The following is a 17199-nucleotide window of genomic DNA, read 5'->3' as shown; positions in this document are numbered from 1 at the left end:
CTCCATAGAAACTCTGGCTCAGGTCCTTACGATGACATGTGGTGGCTTTGTTTTTGGTGGTGGAGAGCTCGAGGCAAGCCAGGTACCTGTCACTAGGAGAGCAGACGGTTACGTGGACCCTCCCTGCCTCAGTGGGCCAGCCAGGCCAGGCTAAGGCACATGGCAATACCAGCCAACCTGAAATCTCAATGGCCGAACACACTTAAGCCTTATTTCTTGCTTACATCAAGTCTAATTCAAGGCCAGTGTTTCTCTGGGCCATCGCTTCTCCCTAAGGGACTTAGCAATCAAGCTGCACCCTGTGTGACTTGCCCTCTCCACATGGGCCTCCTCTGTCACCAAGGCAGGGGACGAGAGACTGAAGGGGCCTTTCCCTGTCTCGGCCTACTCACATTTTTTCACTGTATTGGACTAATCCCATGGGCTTCTCTACAGCAAAACGTGTGGGAAGTGGAGTTTGCAGTATGAAAAGGGATTTGGGAACACACAGTATTGTCTCTCCTACAAGCAGTTAAAGCTGTGAACTAAACACGTCTATCCATACGGCAATGAAGACAGATCTTTCAAACATAGTTTTGAATTTTAAATAAAGGCAGGAAAGAATGAGATCTAAAGGGAAATATTATACATATAAATTAAAACACACACATGCAAAATTATGCCGTATGTTCTTCAAGGATCCATCCGTATCTGAGGACATTTATTAACACGTTTTAGTGGCTATCCATTGTATGTGTATGTTGGCGGGGGAGGTGGTTTAGAATGATAGTGGAAATCAGGATAAAGGTAAAAAAATCAAGAGAAGAAACTTTAAAATGATGGTGATGATAGAGGCATGACCTGAGGATTCAGATTCATGCAACTTTCTACATCTGAAGTTCTTCCTCCCGCCAAGTAACTCTGGCATCAGAGTAGAGTAAGGAGGGGGAAGGTGACAAGTAGGCAGGAAGGCCAGCCAGGCAACCACAGGAGCAGGATGGAAGAGAGAGGTGACTGTTTGCACGTAGGCAGTGGCAGCAGGAACGCCCAGGGGCAGGTGTAAGAGGGGGTCCACGTGGTCAGAGCAATAGGCCCAGCTGGCCGAATGCAGAGCTGAGGGTGAGCAGGGCGACCAGGAGGACTCCCAGGTTCTGGTGGTGGGTGGTGGCATGACCAGCCGGGATCTGGGATAAAGAGGAGGAACAACTGTTGGAATCAGAGGCATCAGATACAGATGTAGGATTCTTTAAAATAGATGAGATAGGTCGAGTCAATGAAGGTCTAGAGGAAACTGAGCAAAAGGGGTCCAGGAGTGTTCAAGAGAAGCAGGGAAGAGGGTCGTGACAGAAGTTTTCAGAGATGAAGTCAGCGTGGTAAGGGCTGGGAAGGGCCAACCGGACTGGCAAAGCAGATGCCCTGGGTGACTTGGTGAGAGCTCTTTCAGTGGAGTCGTGGGGGCAAAAGCCAGATTACATAAGATTAAAGAAATACCTGGAAGATAAAGAAGAGAAGGCAGCAAGCGTAGACAGCTATTTGCTGAAGGTTAAGGGAAAAGAAGGATGGCGACAGGCTACATTGGGGGCTGCAGAATGCAGGGGTGTGTGTGCAAGACGGAAGAGGGTTGAGTGTTTATGTGCTGAGGGGTAAGAGGTAGGGATGAAGTCAGGATTGAAAATGAGGAAGAAGAGAGGGGATACTAGATGAACCGAGGTTCCTGCTTGGTTATTTTGATGGAAAGCTTACCCAAATTATGTTAAGATTCATCAGACTTTAGCTGGAGCACGTATGCATGGATCGGGTGCTCAGCTGCAGAGAAGGAAGACACTGCATGGAGTGAATGTATGAGAACAGATTTGGGTTTTTGAGCTGGGAAAGGACTTCTTTTTTTTAATTTTTTTTTCTTTCTTTCTTTTATTTATTTTTTTCTTTTTGTTAAGCACAAACCTAAAGGAGAGAGACTTTTAAAATATGATCCAAAATTACTAACCATAGGCAAAAATTTGACAGATTTTTCTACATCCAAATAAGTTGATAGCGTCCTTTCAGCCAGAACTGCCATCTTCCACTAATTCACCAAAATGATGACCACAAAGGAAAGGGAGAGGTACCTGCAATATATTCTTGGCTTTTTAGAAAACATGAAGTTGTTCCTTTGACCATATATGTGCAAACCCACAAGGTGATATTGTAGACGTCAAGGGAAGGGGTACTGTTCAAAAAAGGAGTGCCCCACAGTGTTACCAAGGCAAAACTGGAGGAGTCAACGTATTACCCAGCTTGCTGTTGGTATTGTTGTAAACAAGCAAGCGAAGGCAAGATTCTTGCAACTGGGGATTAAATAACAGTCCTAAGGGCAGTGGTTGCTGGACTGGGGAGGGTGGGGGCGCTGGGAGCCCACACTCACTGGTGGTCTTGCAGTCAATTTGTACACGTTTGCAAGAGCCAATTGTTATGTTTTCAGGAATTTTGCAAGCTGTTGACTAAACACAGCCATCATTAAAAATTAAATCATATAAACTTACAATTAAATAGATTATATTTTTAAAAGTTTAAAAAACCCTCAAAATGGGTTGCATCTGATTATTTCACTACATTTTACTCTCATGTATGCATTTAAGGTTAGTTTTGTCTGTTGTATCTGTATGGTGGAAATACTATATAATGCCATGCTAATGTGCATGTCTTCCAAACTCATGTTGTTGGCTTGAAATAGCTGGTGGGAGTATTTACACCAGGGAAATTGGCAAATGCTACACATCAATGCCCCTCACCCTCATTTTAGAAAACTGTTTGTTACACATTTACCAGCACATCACTGACTATGGTCCTTAAAGAAATCAGGAGTGATACCAGGAGTGAGGGAAATCAAAGCATGAGCTATCTGCAGGGCAGAGAAACTGTGTACATTCTTCCCCTAAGCACTAGTATGGGCAGAGTACAGCAAGGGTGGAGGCCTGGCAGCTCGACCCAATCTTTTGGTACCCATACGCTCTCCAGATTTCTTCAAAATCTTGCCGGGATAGTTGCAGCCCAGAGCAGAAGTGTCAGGAAGCAACTCTGGGGGAGATTCCCAGTTCTGTGCTGAACTGGGAATCACACGTCTCTTGCCAAGAGATGAGATGAGATGAGATGAGTCAATGGCGCCATCTAGTGTCGAAGAACAGATTGGCTCCAAAGAGAGTGATCAGAAAAAGATTTCTCTTGATTTGGGCCCTGGTAACATATTGACTTCCAGTTTCTTCTTTTCTTTTCCCCATTTTCTTTCCTCACTTCCATTTCCCCACTTCCCAAGTCAATTTTTATCTACACCCCCAACAAAAATAGCCATTAAATTTTTGGAAGATCTCAACTTTGTGTTGTTCCCAGGCAAGAATGGATAATGCTGACTTCAATGGCATAGGACTTGTCTATATTATGAATAATAATTTCTAGTGAATTTACTTAAGGAAGTTGTACACATTTTCTCTTGCGAGTCACACGAATCAAATGTTTCTCTGCCTCCTGACATGTCCATATCCTTCTTTTTCCAGGACAGGGCAGGTAGAAGAGTTTTGTTAGCATATTGCAGTTCAACAACCCACCCTAATTAATTCTCAAGTTTTATAATATTATATGTTATATATATGTTTTACATATTATATTTTTGTAGGGAAACTGTAGAAGAAAAGGCCTGTTCATAACTTTCCAGTGAATGGGATATTTCATTCTTTTGCGAGGACCTGTGTTAAGTCATTAATAATTGGATATGGTTGAATTCGCGTAGCTGAAGGGTCCTCCAGAAATTGGAGTAAAATTCTGGGTCTCTAGTTCCTCCTTGGAAGGTTCACTTTGCATCTAGCTCATGGAGAGGTAACACAGCAGCCCCTCAGTAAAGATGACTTCTGTTTTGTCCCTTTAGTGATTGACTGTCTGAGCAAAATTAAAGAGGATTTAGTGGGTTGGTCCAAAGCTCTCGTTCCAATTCTGACAGGTTATATGTCTTCATTAAGGATAACTAACCCATCAGTTGAGGGATATATCAGATGGTTTCAAACAGAAAACCCGTAAGGAGTAAATACCCTCCTCTCTGTAACGTGTATAACAGGGTCCGCCTGAACCCAGTAACGAGACATTCTAGAAGGTGTCAGGAAATGAAGTGAAGCCAATGGTTACAGCTGTGGAGATGAGATGCAGGCTTGGGACTAGGATACTTAGGATACAATGTTTTCAAAAACAAAAGTTACTTAGAAATCTCATGTCCTGACTGCCAGACTACGTAAATGTAAGGCTTCGTTTTAGGCGTGGGCCGTGGGTTTTGCAGTGCAGCCAGCTGCTATTTGTATAAGCCAGACTTCAACAGCAGCCCCTCTAGGCTCCCCCCACACATGATGGCAGCAGTTTTGCCTTAAAAAAATGTGCCTAAGTGACTCTGCAGGCTACTGGCTGTTTTCTTTAGAAGTAGGAATTGAAGACCCTGTTAGGAAGGTAGAAGTCAAGTTTGCCCCTATGTGGCTCAAACTATTAAATATAACAAGGCCTGGGAACTCCCATGTTCTTAGATGCTCAGTAAACATTCCAATTCATCAAACTGTGACAAACTTAAAAGCCCGTGGCATTGTGCTATTTCACGGGACTGTGCGGAAGCCGTTCAGGTCCAGACTTGAATCCTGTGTGGTCTCAATTCAGGTGTGCACTCGCCCTCAAGCCTTGGATACAGGACTCACTCCTTAGGATACCTCTCCACGTCCCCTGCCTGAAGCCGGCGTCTTCCCTCAGAACTGTTTTCCTCTTGTCCATTCCCTGGAGAGGGTTAACGGTCCAGGTCCCCTGTCCCACAGCAGCCTATTCTATACATGGCAACCAAACCTCAAAAGCTTCTTGTACGCTCCTGGGCTTTTGGATATATCTTCAGTTTTACACTATGTATTTCTAATGTTTTGTGCAGTTAGATACAACCATCTGACTTCTCACTGCTGAAAAAGTAAGCCTTTGTTCTCTGCAGTTTTTCCTTTACCATCTCTTTTTATCTCAGAATCTTAATGAACTCTGAGGGGACCAAGTGTCCATGTATATGGAGTAAGAGCTGTTTTACACCTTACTCCAGGTTGACTGTCCCTGATCTGGGAATTAGAAATGCTCCAGAATCTGAAACATCTTGAGCACCGGCATGATGCTCAAAGGAAATGCTCACTGGACCCTTTGGATAAGGGGTGCTTAGCCATTTATTAAGTATAACGGAAATATTCCAAAATCCAAAATATTTCCGGTCCCAAGCATTTCAGATAAGGGATACTCAACCCAAATCCACTCCCAAATTTCTACCACCTAGCTCTTCAGCAGGTCTATGGACTAAAAATCAAGGCTTCTGATCACTTTGAGGCATCGTAACCTCATCAAGTGGTTTCTGAGATTCAACTGACTTTTTGTGCTATTTTATTGAATTCTTAAATCTTTGAACATCATAACCCATAGAGTACATTAAAGAACTCCTAAGGAGCTTCTTACTGCTCAAGAAAGGGAACTAATGTCCACGTGACCACTGTATGTCAAGTGATTAAGTACCTTATTATTTTATTTTTGAAACAGGGTCTCACTGTCACCCAGGCTACAGTGCAGTGGTACATTCAAATTCCTAGGCTCAAGGGGTGCTCCCACCTCAGCTTCCCAAGTAGCTAGGACAAGTGTGCACCCACCACCAAGCCTGGCTAATTTTTAAAATTTTTCATAGAGGTGGGGTCTCACTATTGCCGTGGCTGGTCCCAAACTCCTGGCCTCAAGTGGTCTTCCCGCCTCCAGCCTCCCAAAGTGCCAGGACTGCAAGCGTGAGCCACTGTGTCTGGCTAAGTACCTTATTTAATTTGCTCCTCTAGGAGTCCTGTGCGCTTATTTTGGGGCAACTTTGTTCCACTCTTAGTACCACGCCTGCTAACCTTGTGGTCTGACGTCCTTAAGACCTGCCGCAGTGGTAAATGAATGTGTCTCTTTTGAAAAACTTGACAGAAATGACTGCAACCTACTACTTTACAGATGAGGACGCTGAGGCACAAACTAGATCCCAGGTCTTCTGGGCTCCGTGGAGAGCTCTCCTCACCATAGCAGTCTGCCTGTTTTATTTGAAGGAATGAGATCCTCTCTTTCATAAGATACTAAAAGAATTCCTTAAGGCAGTTTCATTGAAGCTGTCTTGGCTGCTTCTGAAAACAATGGATCACTACTCCCAAGGTCAAAAACGACTAGAACACAGATGTAAAAACCAAGCCATTTAATTGTGTCTTTGAAGGTAAACAATATATGGAGCTGGATCCCAAGCCCTGAGAATGCCAGAGCTACAGGTCCAAGCGCGGCATGGTATTCTCAATGGAGTTCAGAAGGGCCAGACCTCACGCTGTTACGAGGCAGAGAACGTATGGAACTCATGCATTCCATTCAGCAATTTTGTTAATCACCAGAACCAGATCCCAAGAGTCTTTCAAGATGGGGAAAATTCAACTCCTGGTTTTACAGGTTAAAGAATGAAGAGTACCAAAAATGTTATGTTGACTTCTCTTCGTTTTTCTCACACCATCTGGAGCCTGAGCTAACACATCCCCAACTCCCAGCAGCTGAAGCTGCAGTTCAGGTTCGAGATCAGTCCCTCCGTCCATTCACTTCCGTGTAATGCCACAGCGAGGGTGGCTGAAGGCAGAGAGCTCTCATCAGGACAGCTTTGTAACAAGCACTTAAAGTGGAAAAGAACCCTCTAGCAGCACACTGATTTAGTTTATAAGATTTTAATTTACAGATTAAAAAAAGCTACATGTTTTACTTTTTCTCCTTTTTCTCTTCTTTCTTCATGTCGCTCTTTTCCTTATCTTTATCTTTCTCTTTGTCATCTTTTCTATCCTTTTTGCTCTCCTCCTTTTCCTGCCCTTCCTTCTTCTCTGCATCCCGGTTGGCAATCTTGTTGTTGATGAGGTTATGCAGGGCCACCACGGAGCGGATCAGCGAGGCCAAGTACACCACCAGCATCTGGTCGTTGGTCTTCAGGTAAAAGGCCTTGACGAACTCCTGCAGGCTGACGTCGGGCAGCAGGTTGAAGACATCCTGCAGCTGGTAGATGATCTGGTGGTTGATGGGCAGCTTGCCTGTGGCTACTTTATCCAGGTAGCTCCTGATGTCCAGGAGCTTGGAGTTCAGTCCCTTCAAACCATGCACCTGGTTTGTGATCCGCTGGGAAAGAGTGCCCACTGTAGTGTCTTTGATGTCTCTGTAAGAACCCACAAGAAGGGTGGGAAAGAGCATGAGGCCACCAGATTAGTGGGTGAGTTCTCCCATCCTAAAAAAACACCCAGCTTTGTCCAAGGGGAAAGTTTTCAAAAGAAAAATGTTACTTCTCCATTTGCTAAAGATTTGGGTATAAATTGCTTTAATTTTGTTTTCACTTGGGGCACATATTTTAACTTTCTCACCAGAAGGCATTTTTCAAAAGATGATTATAACAGCTAAAACGAAGCCATTTTCACTTAAAAACAAAGACTGCCTGGGCCAACAGTTCAGATCTGCCAATCACTTTCTGGGTAACCTTGTGTTATAAAGCTCTCTACCTCAACTTCCCGGTTCCTAGAAAGGATGGCATTTCTCCACCTCTGTCTCTAGGATGTTTTGATCCTAGCTTCAATCAGTTGTGATTTTTAAAACTGGAAATTACTCATCAGTTGATAAAAACTATGACCTTTTGAAATAAGGGTTTTATAGATATAGGATACTGACTGACTGATTGATTGAGACAGGGTCTTGCTATGTTGCCTGGGCTGGTCTCAAACTCTTGGCCTTAAGCAATCCTCCTGCCTTGGCCTCCCGAAGTGCTGGGATTACACGCATGTGCCACCACACTTGGCCAGATAGATATAGGATGTTAAAACAAAACCTATCCCAAGATGACGATTTTCTGCAGACAATGGGCCATACTCGTTGGCAGTCACATCCAATGGAGTGTGCAGGCTGCGTCTATGTCACACATCTGTTCCTGTCACACTCCACATTATAGTTTCTGAACAAGATGTGTTACCCACAGTCATAAACTGTAACTCAAGATACACTGGTGATGACCTTGTAGTTCAACCACCTCAATTTATAGACCAGAAAACAAAGTTTCAGAACGGGACTGTGATTTGTTCAGAATCGTTAGTGGACGGCCAGGACCAGAACCCAGGGTCCCACACTCCTGATACAGGTTTCCTTACACCGTGCAGCCTCTCGGCAGCTAACGACTACAATGCTGTGCAAGGGCTCACCGTAACAAGTGTTCGACTCCAACTTCCTCAGCTTCCTCTGCTCCAATTTCACTGGTCACGTGTTCGAATGTTTTTGAGGTTGGAGTTCCGTCCTGGGAGAGGAGGCTTACCTATAGTTATTTACTTAAGACAAACTGAGACAAACTGGCATGCGTTCCTTTTCACGTTTGGAGGCTTCTGTGTTAAGTCAGCTCATTTCATGGGTGCATTACTGAGACTTTTCCATGGAAAAGGTGGGTAACGCTTGCTTTGAAAGTTTAGCCTACACAGCTAAAATCACCGTGGTGATATTCAGTGATGAAGTCTGCTGGGGCATTATCACGAGGTTGTTTGTTATGTTGTGGTGGCCACTAAATAGTTTTCTAAGGAAAATCTTTTTTTTAAAAGGAAAATCTTAATATTCCCTCAAGCCTACGCTGGGGATGGACACTCAGAGCTGAGCATTCTGGTGTCAAATGATCACACAGAGAGGTCTTGCCATCTCGCTCTTGGTGGTGCTCACTTATTCTATTTGAAAACCTAAGATCTAGTCCATAGGGGCGGGAGATCTCCAAGGAGAAAAGCACACGGGCACAGAGGAGGCTCAACAGTGGACACAGCACGAGAGTCAGACCCAGCTCACCAGGTGGTGCATCTCCTCTGCTGTGAACATCTCGGCCAATTGTTTGAATACTTTGGTATTCCATACTCAAATTTCATTTATAAAAGGGGAATTTAGATTTCTATGGTCCCTCTATTTCTAAATTTGAAGATTCAAAAAAACTCAAAGGGAGAAAATTTAAGATCAACCACCTTCTCTGTGTTACAGAGAGATAAGGCATTTGTTGACTTGAAAAGGGAAAAAAAAATCACCCAGTAAGTAGCAAATCTAATGTCCTAGGCTCACAGCAAGATGACTTACGTCGTGAACTTCTTCCACTGAAATATACGCTTCTGTGGGCAGCCCCAGGTCCTTCGGCTTCACATCGATAATGACCAGTACCTGGCGGAGAAACACATCTTAGCAAACCACCTCGCACCTGGTAATTTCAGCCATTCTTCTAACAATTTCATTCATTCAATTAGAAACCAGCCAGAATTTTTAGCAAAAATGAGTTTATACTTCAAATTGTCTTATCATGTGCTCTGTTCTTTGTTCCTTCCCCTTAACAAGCTGAGGGGCAGGAGACTGTGGTTATTAAGCAGAGGGACATCAGAGTCAAGAGAGCCAAAATCTCAACCCCAGCCCCACCACTTACCAGACTCACTAACCATTCTGAACCTTAGTTTTCCCATTTGTAAAGAGGATATGTAGTTACCCAGAGGATTCCTTGAGATAATTCACATACCTGGTACTTAGCAGGTGTTAACTGTTATTTACCAAATACATTAGGTTACAGTACACTTCACAGAACACTACAAATTGACACAAGTTTATGAAGAAAAAGCAGTGAACGGATTTGCTACCCAAATCCTTCCTAGGATGCGCTTGCTTGAGTTGGCTGGCAAAAAATATCATCCAAGAGCTTTAAAAACAGCACTCACTGAGTTGGGACAGTATCTTTTCATGAGTTCATTGATGGCGATGTCATTCTTGTGTAGTTTAGGGCCCGTGTGGTACCACCCAACGATTCTTTCTCTGGCTGGGATGGAAAAAATTAGTGGGTTTTAATGGTTTCGTGAAGATCTGCACAATTCCCTCAAACAGGATGAAAATACCAGTGGTTATGTCCTCTATCTTTTTGAAAACTGCAGACATCTATTTTAAACCTTGACATACGTATGACATCTAAAACTCAAAAACAGAATTCTCAGAAGATAAGCAGTATAGGAAATCCAGAGACAGCTATATCCCAGACTAGTTTAGGAAACTAGTCATATAGCAAACAATTTAGAGAATAATTCTAAGGCAATACGTAAACAAATGCAAGTTCACGTCACAAAAATGGCAACTGTTGTGGGAATAAACATTTCTAAAGCAATGTTGCTGGTGTAATGAACTAAAATGAAAACAATACCAGTGACAGAGAGATACTCCTCTACTACCACTAGTCTTACTTAAGTCTAGATAAGCTAAGAGCCTTTGACATTACAAGGAATAGTTATAAAAAAAGATAGCTGCACTCGTGTGTGTGCACGCACACACACACACACACACACACACACACACACACAATGCTATGCTCTAACATCTTCTAAGAAAATCAAGACATACCATTGACCTTCTTAAACATTCCATACATGTTTTCCAAGTAATCATGGTCTAAAAACCAGACAGAATCATCTTTGTCATCTTCATCAAAAGGTACTAAAGAGAAAAAAAATACATAAGATTTAGTTTAGGGTTCTCAATAGAAATCACTAGAAAGCAGGTCACAAGTAGAGACCCCAGGCCAGATCTGATTCACATGTTTGATTTATCCAAAATGGCATGAAAAAAAAGATTTTTTTTTTTTTTTTTTTGAGACAAAGTCTTGCTTTGTTATCCAGGCTGGAGTACAGTGGCATCATCATAGCTCACTGTAATCTCAAACTTCTGGGCTCAAGTGATCCTCCAGCCTCAGCCTCCCGAGTAGCTGGGACTAAGTTTTCTATCTTTGTTAATAGAGACAGGGCTCTCATTCTTGCTCATGGTGGTCTTCAACTCCTGGCCTCAAGAAATCCTCCCCTGCCTCAGCCTCCCACAGTGTTAGGATTTAGGTGAGCCACCATGCCTGGCCTAAAATTTTTTCTGAGTTGCTCTCAAGAACTGGGAGAGTTTAAATAAAAATCCAGACTTGCAGTTTCCCTTAAAAAAATGGAAGACCTGGCAGCTACTGGCTATAGGGAGACAGGGGCTGCCTGCTTTATAACAAACCATGCTCTTCAGTTCTCTAAAAGCCCCACCACTTCCTAATTATTTCCCATTTGGCAAATGACACTACTGGCTGGTCCTTTCAGACACTGGAGTTAGTGACCTGTAGTCGAGAGGTCATGCCAGCAATTACTTCCTTGTTGTTGCTTTAATCATAAAAGTAATACATGGATACGTTCTTGTAAAGATTCATGATACGCAGTAAAAGGGCAAAGTTGCCCATCTCTCCCCTTGCTTACCCACAACCATAAATAGTTTAGTGCAGGAGTTGATAAATTGCACTGGCTGCCTGTTTTTATAAAGTTGTACTGGGATATAGCCACACTCATTTGTTTACCTACTGTCTATAGCTGCTTTTGTACTACAACAGCAGAGACGAGCAGTTGCAATGGAGACCACATGGCCTGCAGGTTTACAGTATTTGCTGTCTGGTCTAGTGTATGGCCTGTGAGCTCTCTCTTCTGTACTTTAGCAAGTCTGAAATAGAATCTCTGGGTTGTACTAAAAAATGGTAACAAATGTTTATTTTAACCATGCTGAGAAAAATGTAAAATTTGTGTCTTTTACCTGCAAAACTGTTGGATACATCAAGTACTTTCTTTTGCCATGACCCCAAAAGCACACCAACAACGCGCTTCTGATTTCCAACCTTGCCGATTCTGAATGAGAAAACAGACGATCAGTCTTGGATAGGCGTTGAAATGTAAACTCAACAGTTACATACTTAATGGGAAACATCAATGGCGTAGATACAATTTAGTTTACCCAGGGAACTAAACTCCGTGAACAAATATATTCAACAATAGGGTTATGTTAGTTCTTAATGCAAAGGATAATTCGTGAACTTTGTACCTACTGCACACTGGTAGTTCTTACTTACCACTGACTGCAAAGTAACACATTCCTGGAAAAACTTCAAACTTCATAGAAATTTAAAATGAAGAAAACGCAAACTTCCCAGATCTTAGGATTTTAGACTGCTACTTGTGAAAGCACATTTAAGTTATGCTACCACATTTAACCTTTTCTTTGCAGCTCTTCTTTCTCCTTTAAACTTTGTCCATCCTCAAATCTTTTCAGGGATAAAGATGCTAGAGTAGAACCAGTTTTATGGCCTGGCTTCTGGGTTGCCAGTTCTCCTCTGGAATATATGCTCAACGTCTAAAAGCCCCACTAGATGTAATTTATTCTTTGTGAAGTCTACAGGCTCAGAAAGTGATTCTGACCCAGAGGCATGTGTGTGCGGTTTGTGGCCTCTCTGGTTGGCTTATTAGACAGAAGCCAGAAATGAGCTGGTGACTCATCACACAAAGGAGGACTGAATGAGCAAGATTTTACTTCAGAATTTCTATCTGCATTGCAAATCCCTCCAGTTGTTTTCTCCTAAGGAGTTTACAGTGTTTTGCTTACACACTCTCATTTCATTGGTCTTCAAGAATGCCTTAACCACTAGCAAACGTGAGACACGAAAACAATACAATTCTATGCTAAGGAAAGACAAAAGCCACTACATTTCCACTACATAGGAAATTACATTTCCTCAAAAGTTGCTCCTTTCACATTGGTTTAATTGCAGTATTTTTCTTGACATATAGTTGGCAAATCTATAAATGCTTACTAAACTTGGGGTTTGGATCAAAAAGAGTTGGTGATTCTGTATAACTTGGGGCTGTGAAAAAAATTTTTTTGGGGGGTGGGGGGAAATGAGTTCAGCACACATAGGAATTGAGTTTCCACACTTCCAAAGAAACTTCCACACTCATAGGCTTTTCTTTTGGTCTACAAAAGTCCATTTGTGTTTCTTAAAACCCTGCATTTACCTGACACAGCAGCTAGAGCTCTTAACAAGTGCCTGAATACAACTGAAATGGTGCCTGCCCATCAGCACCCCTAATATCCAGTGGGAGAAAAACAGTAATTACTGTACAGTAGAAAAGCCACATATCCCGGTAGACTGACGGTCGTTTCTGGCTCTGGATGAATTAGCTGTACAAAGCAAGTTGCGGGAGAATGGATACTTAGCAACTGTAACTTTACAGCAGACGCTCCCAACTGCTCTTCCCATTTGCCAATTCAAGTAATAATCTTGTAAAACTTATGAACACGTGCAACAGGTCTAGCAGGATGAACAGCTCCCAAACAAGCAAGGGGTGGCGGATGTACACCCTCAAACAACGAACTTACTAGGTGTCCTGTGAAGTTTTCTGACCTGTGAATCACTAACGCCAGAATCTCCAAGTGGTCTCGTTTTTAAAAGAAAAACTGACACCTCATCTACATTTTAAGCTATCATCAAACTAGATTCCCACTTAGACACTTTCACAGGTTGAAACCTCGGCCCATCCAGGAAGCGCTTAGGAGCGGTGAGATCGGAATTTCGGTGACAGCCTTCAGAGGGCACAGAAGCGCGAGTCTGAAGTGCCTTCCTACGAGACCCAGTTTTCTCGGTGAAAAGGGGCAGACGAAGTGACAGATGGGCACCGATCTGGGGTCGGGGTTCAAGGCCAACTGGAACTTGCCCCCCACACCCTGGCATCATCCAGATCTTGGAAAAAGGAACAGAGAACCCAGACCCCAGGGTGGCGGCTGGAGCAGGGGCGTGATGCCGGGGTGACTTCGGCTTCGTAAGCCGAGGTTGGTCTGGGCCCGTCGACAGTCAGAGCCGCCCGCCGCCCCATCTGCGTCCCCAGCTCGCCCGCGGCCACCGCGCCATCCCCAGCGTGCCAGTGACTCAGCAGCGGCCGCACCGCCAGCCCGGCTAGGTCACCCGGCGCCGCCCGCTCACCGGTTGAAATGATCCACCACACTGAGCAGCACCAGGGGGTGGACCACCACCTTCTGCACCGCCAGCTCTGGCATCGCGACACACCCTGCCCGCCAGGCCTGGCTCCCCGCGACCCGCAAATACCGGCAGCGGCTCCTCCAGGCCCAGCGCCTCCTTTTCCGGTTCAACCGCAGCCGCGCGGCCTCCTTCTTCCGCTCCCAGAGTGCCTTGCGCGGCGTGCCCGGACTGTCGCCGTGGACGCCATCTTGAGAAGGGGAAAGCCCCGGAGGAAGGCGGGGCCGCCCGCGGTCCCCTCCCTTGCGTTTCCCTGGACTTTAAAGCCAAAGGGACCCTGGCGGCCGATAAAGCTTGACCTCCTGGTATTGGACCTGTACTGTCACCTGCAGCGGCTTTTCGCTTCAGTTCCTTCCTAGTTCACTCACACCCCCTTTTGAAGAATATAGAAAAAATGCTTAGAAATAAGTAAATAGTAAGTTTATATTTCCACCACCCAGAAAATGTTCACCTTTGCTTCAAGTCAAAATCCTCCAGGATTCCTTAGAGGACCTTGAAGTCGCTAACATTATAGCATGGTTTTAATGTAGGCTTGGCAATTTATCTCATCATTGTCTCCGTCGGCGGCATTTCTCCTCTGTCGTTTCTGTGGACATTTGCAGATAAAGTGGCAACCTGCAGGTTTCCACCTGTCTTTCCATTACTGTGTAACCAGGGCCGCTGGGGGAGCGAGATTTGTGCCCAGGGTCAGATCACAGAGGTTGCTTTTCAAATCAAAATTTACATAAGGGTTGAAGAAAAAAATGGAAGGCAATAAGGAAGTATGTTGTGATATTTAGGTAGGAAAGAGAAAAAGGAAGACCAAAAGGGGAAATGTAGGAAACGAGGGCTTAAACTTATTTGGAGAAGGAGGCAGGTTACATTAAAATTCATACAGGTTTATATCCTGTCTCATTTTAAGTTGATGTTTCTGTAAACAAAAACAATACTGTAGCACCTTGAATTATTTACTTATTGCTTGTCATGTCTTTAAACAGCTTTTACCTTCCTTATATTACCAGAGGATTTTCCTCAACAGTTTGGGTTCTTATCCTTCTAAGGTAGACTCCTGATCTCTAAATGTCAGGGGACACATACAATCTCCGTGTCGTTCTTACCTGTGGATTGTGAAAAACATTATCAAAGACGAGCCTGGGATCTGACTACCAAGGAAAGAATGACTTTAATAGAGTGAGGAGTTTTAATGTGTCTGCATGTGCATATATCCGTGTCTTCTGTCTACCACTTGGTTTTCTTTTCAGGTTTTCTGGTAGATCCACGAGGCAGTAATGCCAGGATATACTCATTATTCAAAATTAGAAAGAGAGATGCTCAATGTTATCTTTATTCTTTATTATCATTAGAAAGTTTTAAGGGTCACGTCAAGGGAAAGAAAACCAACAATTATTGAATCAACTGAGTGTCATATGCCAGCCTTGGTATAGACATTCACAAACATTTAATCCTTTTAATCAATGCTTCTCAAACTTTGATATGCTTACAAATCACCTGGAGACCTTGTTAAAGCACAAGTTCTGATTCTGTAGGTCTGGAATGGAACCTGAGCAGTCTTAACAAGCTTGCAGGTGAGGCCCATGCTGCGTTAACAAGGCATGTAGCAACCTTGTGAAGTAGGTATTTTCTTCTTTTACAAATATAAATTGTTGCTCAAATGTTGCTCCCATGGTGGGCTTTTCTTGACTACTTTATTTAAAATTCCATCTTTCTCGACTACCTATATATTTCCGCTTTAGCTTTATGTAGAGTTTTTTTTTTTTTACCATGTTTGAATAGTAGTAGATTTACCTATTCATTGTCTTTTCTCCCCATTAGACTATGAGCTCTTGTTTAGTTCACTTTTATATCTTCAGTGTCTTGAAAAGTACCTGGCACATAGGAGGCGCTCAGTAATTATTATAGAAATGATCAATTTGTTACATGAATGAAATGGAAAACAATGATGAGGCTCAGACTTTGGAAAGGAGTCTTTTAAGATCACATTGCTAGTAAGGATCAAGCCAGATTTCTGTTTTTTTTTTTTGAGACAGAGTCTCACTCTGTTGCCCGGGCTATAGTGAGTGCCGTGGCGTCAGCCTAGCTCACAGCAACCTCAAACTCCTGGGCTTAAGCGATCCTCCTGCCTCAGTCTCCCGAGTAGCTGGGACTACAGACATGCGCCACCATGCCCGGCTAATTTTTTGTATATATACACTTTTTTAGTTGGCCATATAATTTATTTCTATTTTTAATAGAGACGGGGGTCTCACTCTTGCTCAAGCTGGTCGCGAACTCCTGACCTCGAGCGATCCACCCGCCTCGGCCTCCCAGAGTGCCAGGATTACAGGCGTGAGCCACCGTGCCCGGTCCAAGCCAGATTTCTACGATCCCAGTTCCTAGGCTCCTGAATGTACCTCTTAGAGGCAAAAGACTTGTGTTAATTTCATTAAGGTGTTGAATTTCAGCCTTTGGAAAGCACTATGTTTTATTTCACATTGAGTTCACATTGCAATTGTACAGACTAGGTAAGTTGTTTGGAAGCTTATTGGGAGTCTCTGCTCCTTACTCACTGAAGCAATATGAAATTGACTTTGAACTTAAAAAAATTATTCAAGCTACACATGATCATTATGTAATAGAATATTCAGATAAATAAAAATTAAAATCTCTTAAAATCTTACCACATAGAGAAAACTATTAATAATATTAACTATGGTCCAAACTGCTATGCGTTTTATTAAGGTGACTTCAGCATTAGCTTCCTAACTGGTCTTCCTGCTTCTAGTCTGATCTTCTCCCATATCCGTCTTCCATCCAGACTTTTTTTTTTTTTTTTAACAGAGTCTTATTCTGTTGCCCAGCTAGAGTGCAGTGGTGTCATCGTAGCTCCCTGCAACCTCCAACTCCAGGGCTCAAGCAATCCTCCTGTCTCAGCCTCTCGAGTAGCTGGGCCTACAGGTGCATGCTGATGCCCAGCTGATTTTTTTTCTATTTTTAGTACAGACAGGATCTCGCTCTTGCTCAAGCTGGTCTCAAACTCCTGACCTCAAGCAATCCTCCCGCCTTGGCTTCCCAGAGTGCTAGGATTAGAGGCCTGAGCCACCGCACCCAGCCAAAATGTACTTTCTGTTTCTAAGTGTACTCATTGTTAGAACTTCAAGTAGTACCGAAATATTAAAACTTAACAAGTAAAAATCTCCCACAATCCCACCGCCCAGATGTAATCACTAATAACAGTTTGGTGTGTATTCTTCTAGATCAAATATTTGAAAGTTTTGAAGAACCTGATTTCATAGTGTAGTAGTGACCATGGTGTGTCT

At 43.3% G+C, this 17199-nt stretch overlaps 1 protein-coding gene across 1 annotated transcript; it reads right to left on the bottom strand.

Moving 5' to 3' along the window:
* Nucleotides 1-6205: 6205 nt before the first annotated feature.
* Nucleotides 6206-14042, bottom strand: PSMD7 (proteasome 26S subunit, non-ATPase 7). Its single transcript, XM_045533360.1, has 7 exons — nucleotides 13850-14042; nucleotides 11632-11723; nucleotides 10426-10518; nucleotides 9756-9853; nucleotides 9133-9213; nucleotides 8232-8323; nucleotides 6206-7204 (listed from the first exon to the last, which is right to left on the bottom strand). Exons 1-7 carry the CDS (start codon nucleotides 13921-13923, stop codon nucleotides 6760-6762), a joined length of 975 nt encoding a protein of 324 aa, XP_045389316.1. The 5' UTR covers nucleotides 13924-14042; the 3' UTR covers nucleotides 6206-6759.
* Between the last annotated feature and the right edge of the window lie 3157 nt (nucleotides 14043-17199).

This window comes from Lemur catta, chromosome 20 (genome assembly GCF_020740605.2).
Source record: "Lemur catta isolate mLemCat1 chromosome 20, mLemCat1.pri, whole genome shotgun sequence".
Taxonomy (NCBI): Eukaryota; Metazoa; Chordata; class Mammalia; order Primates; family Lemuridae; genus Lemur; species Lemur catta.
Note: the sequence above shows the minus strand (reverse complement) of the source record. Positions and strands in the feature narration are given on the sequence as shown.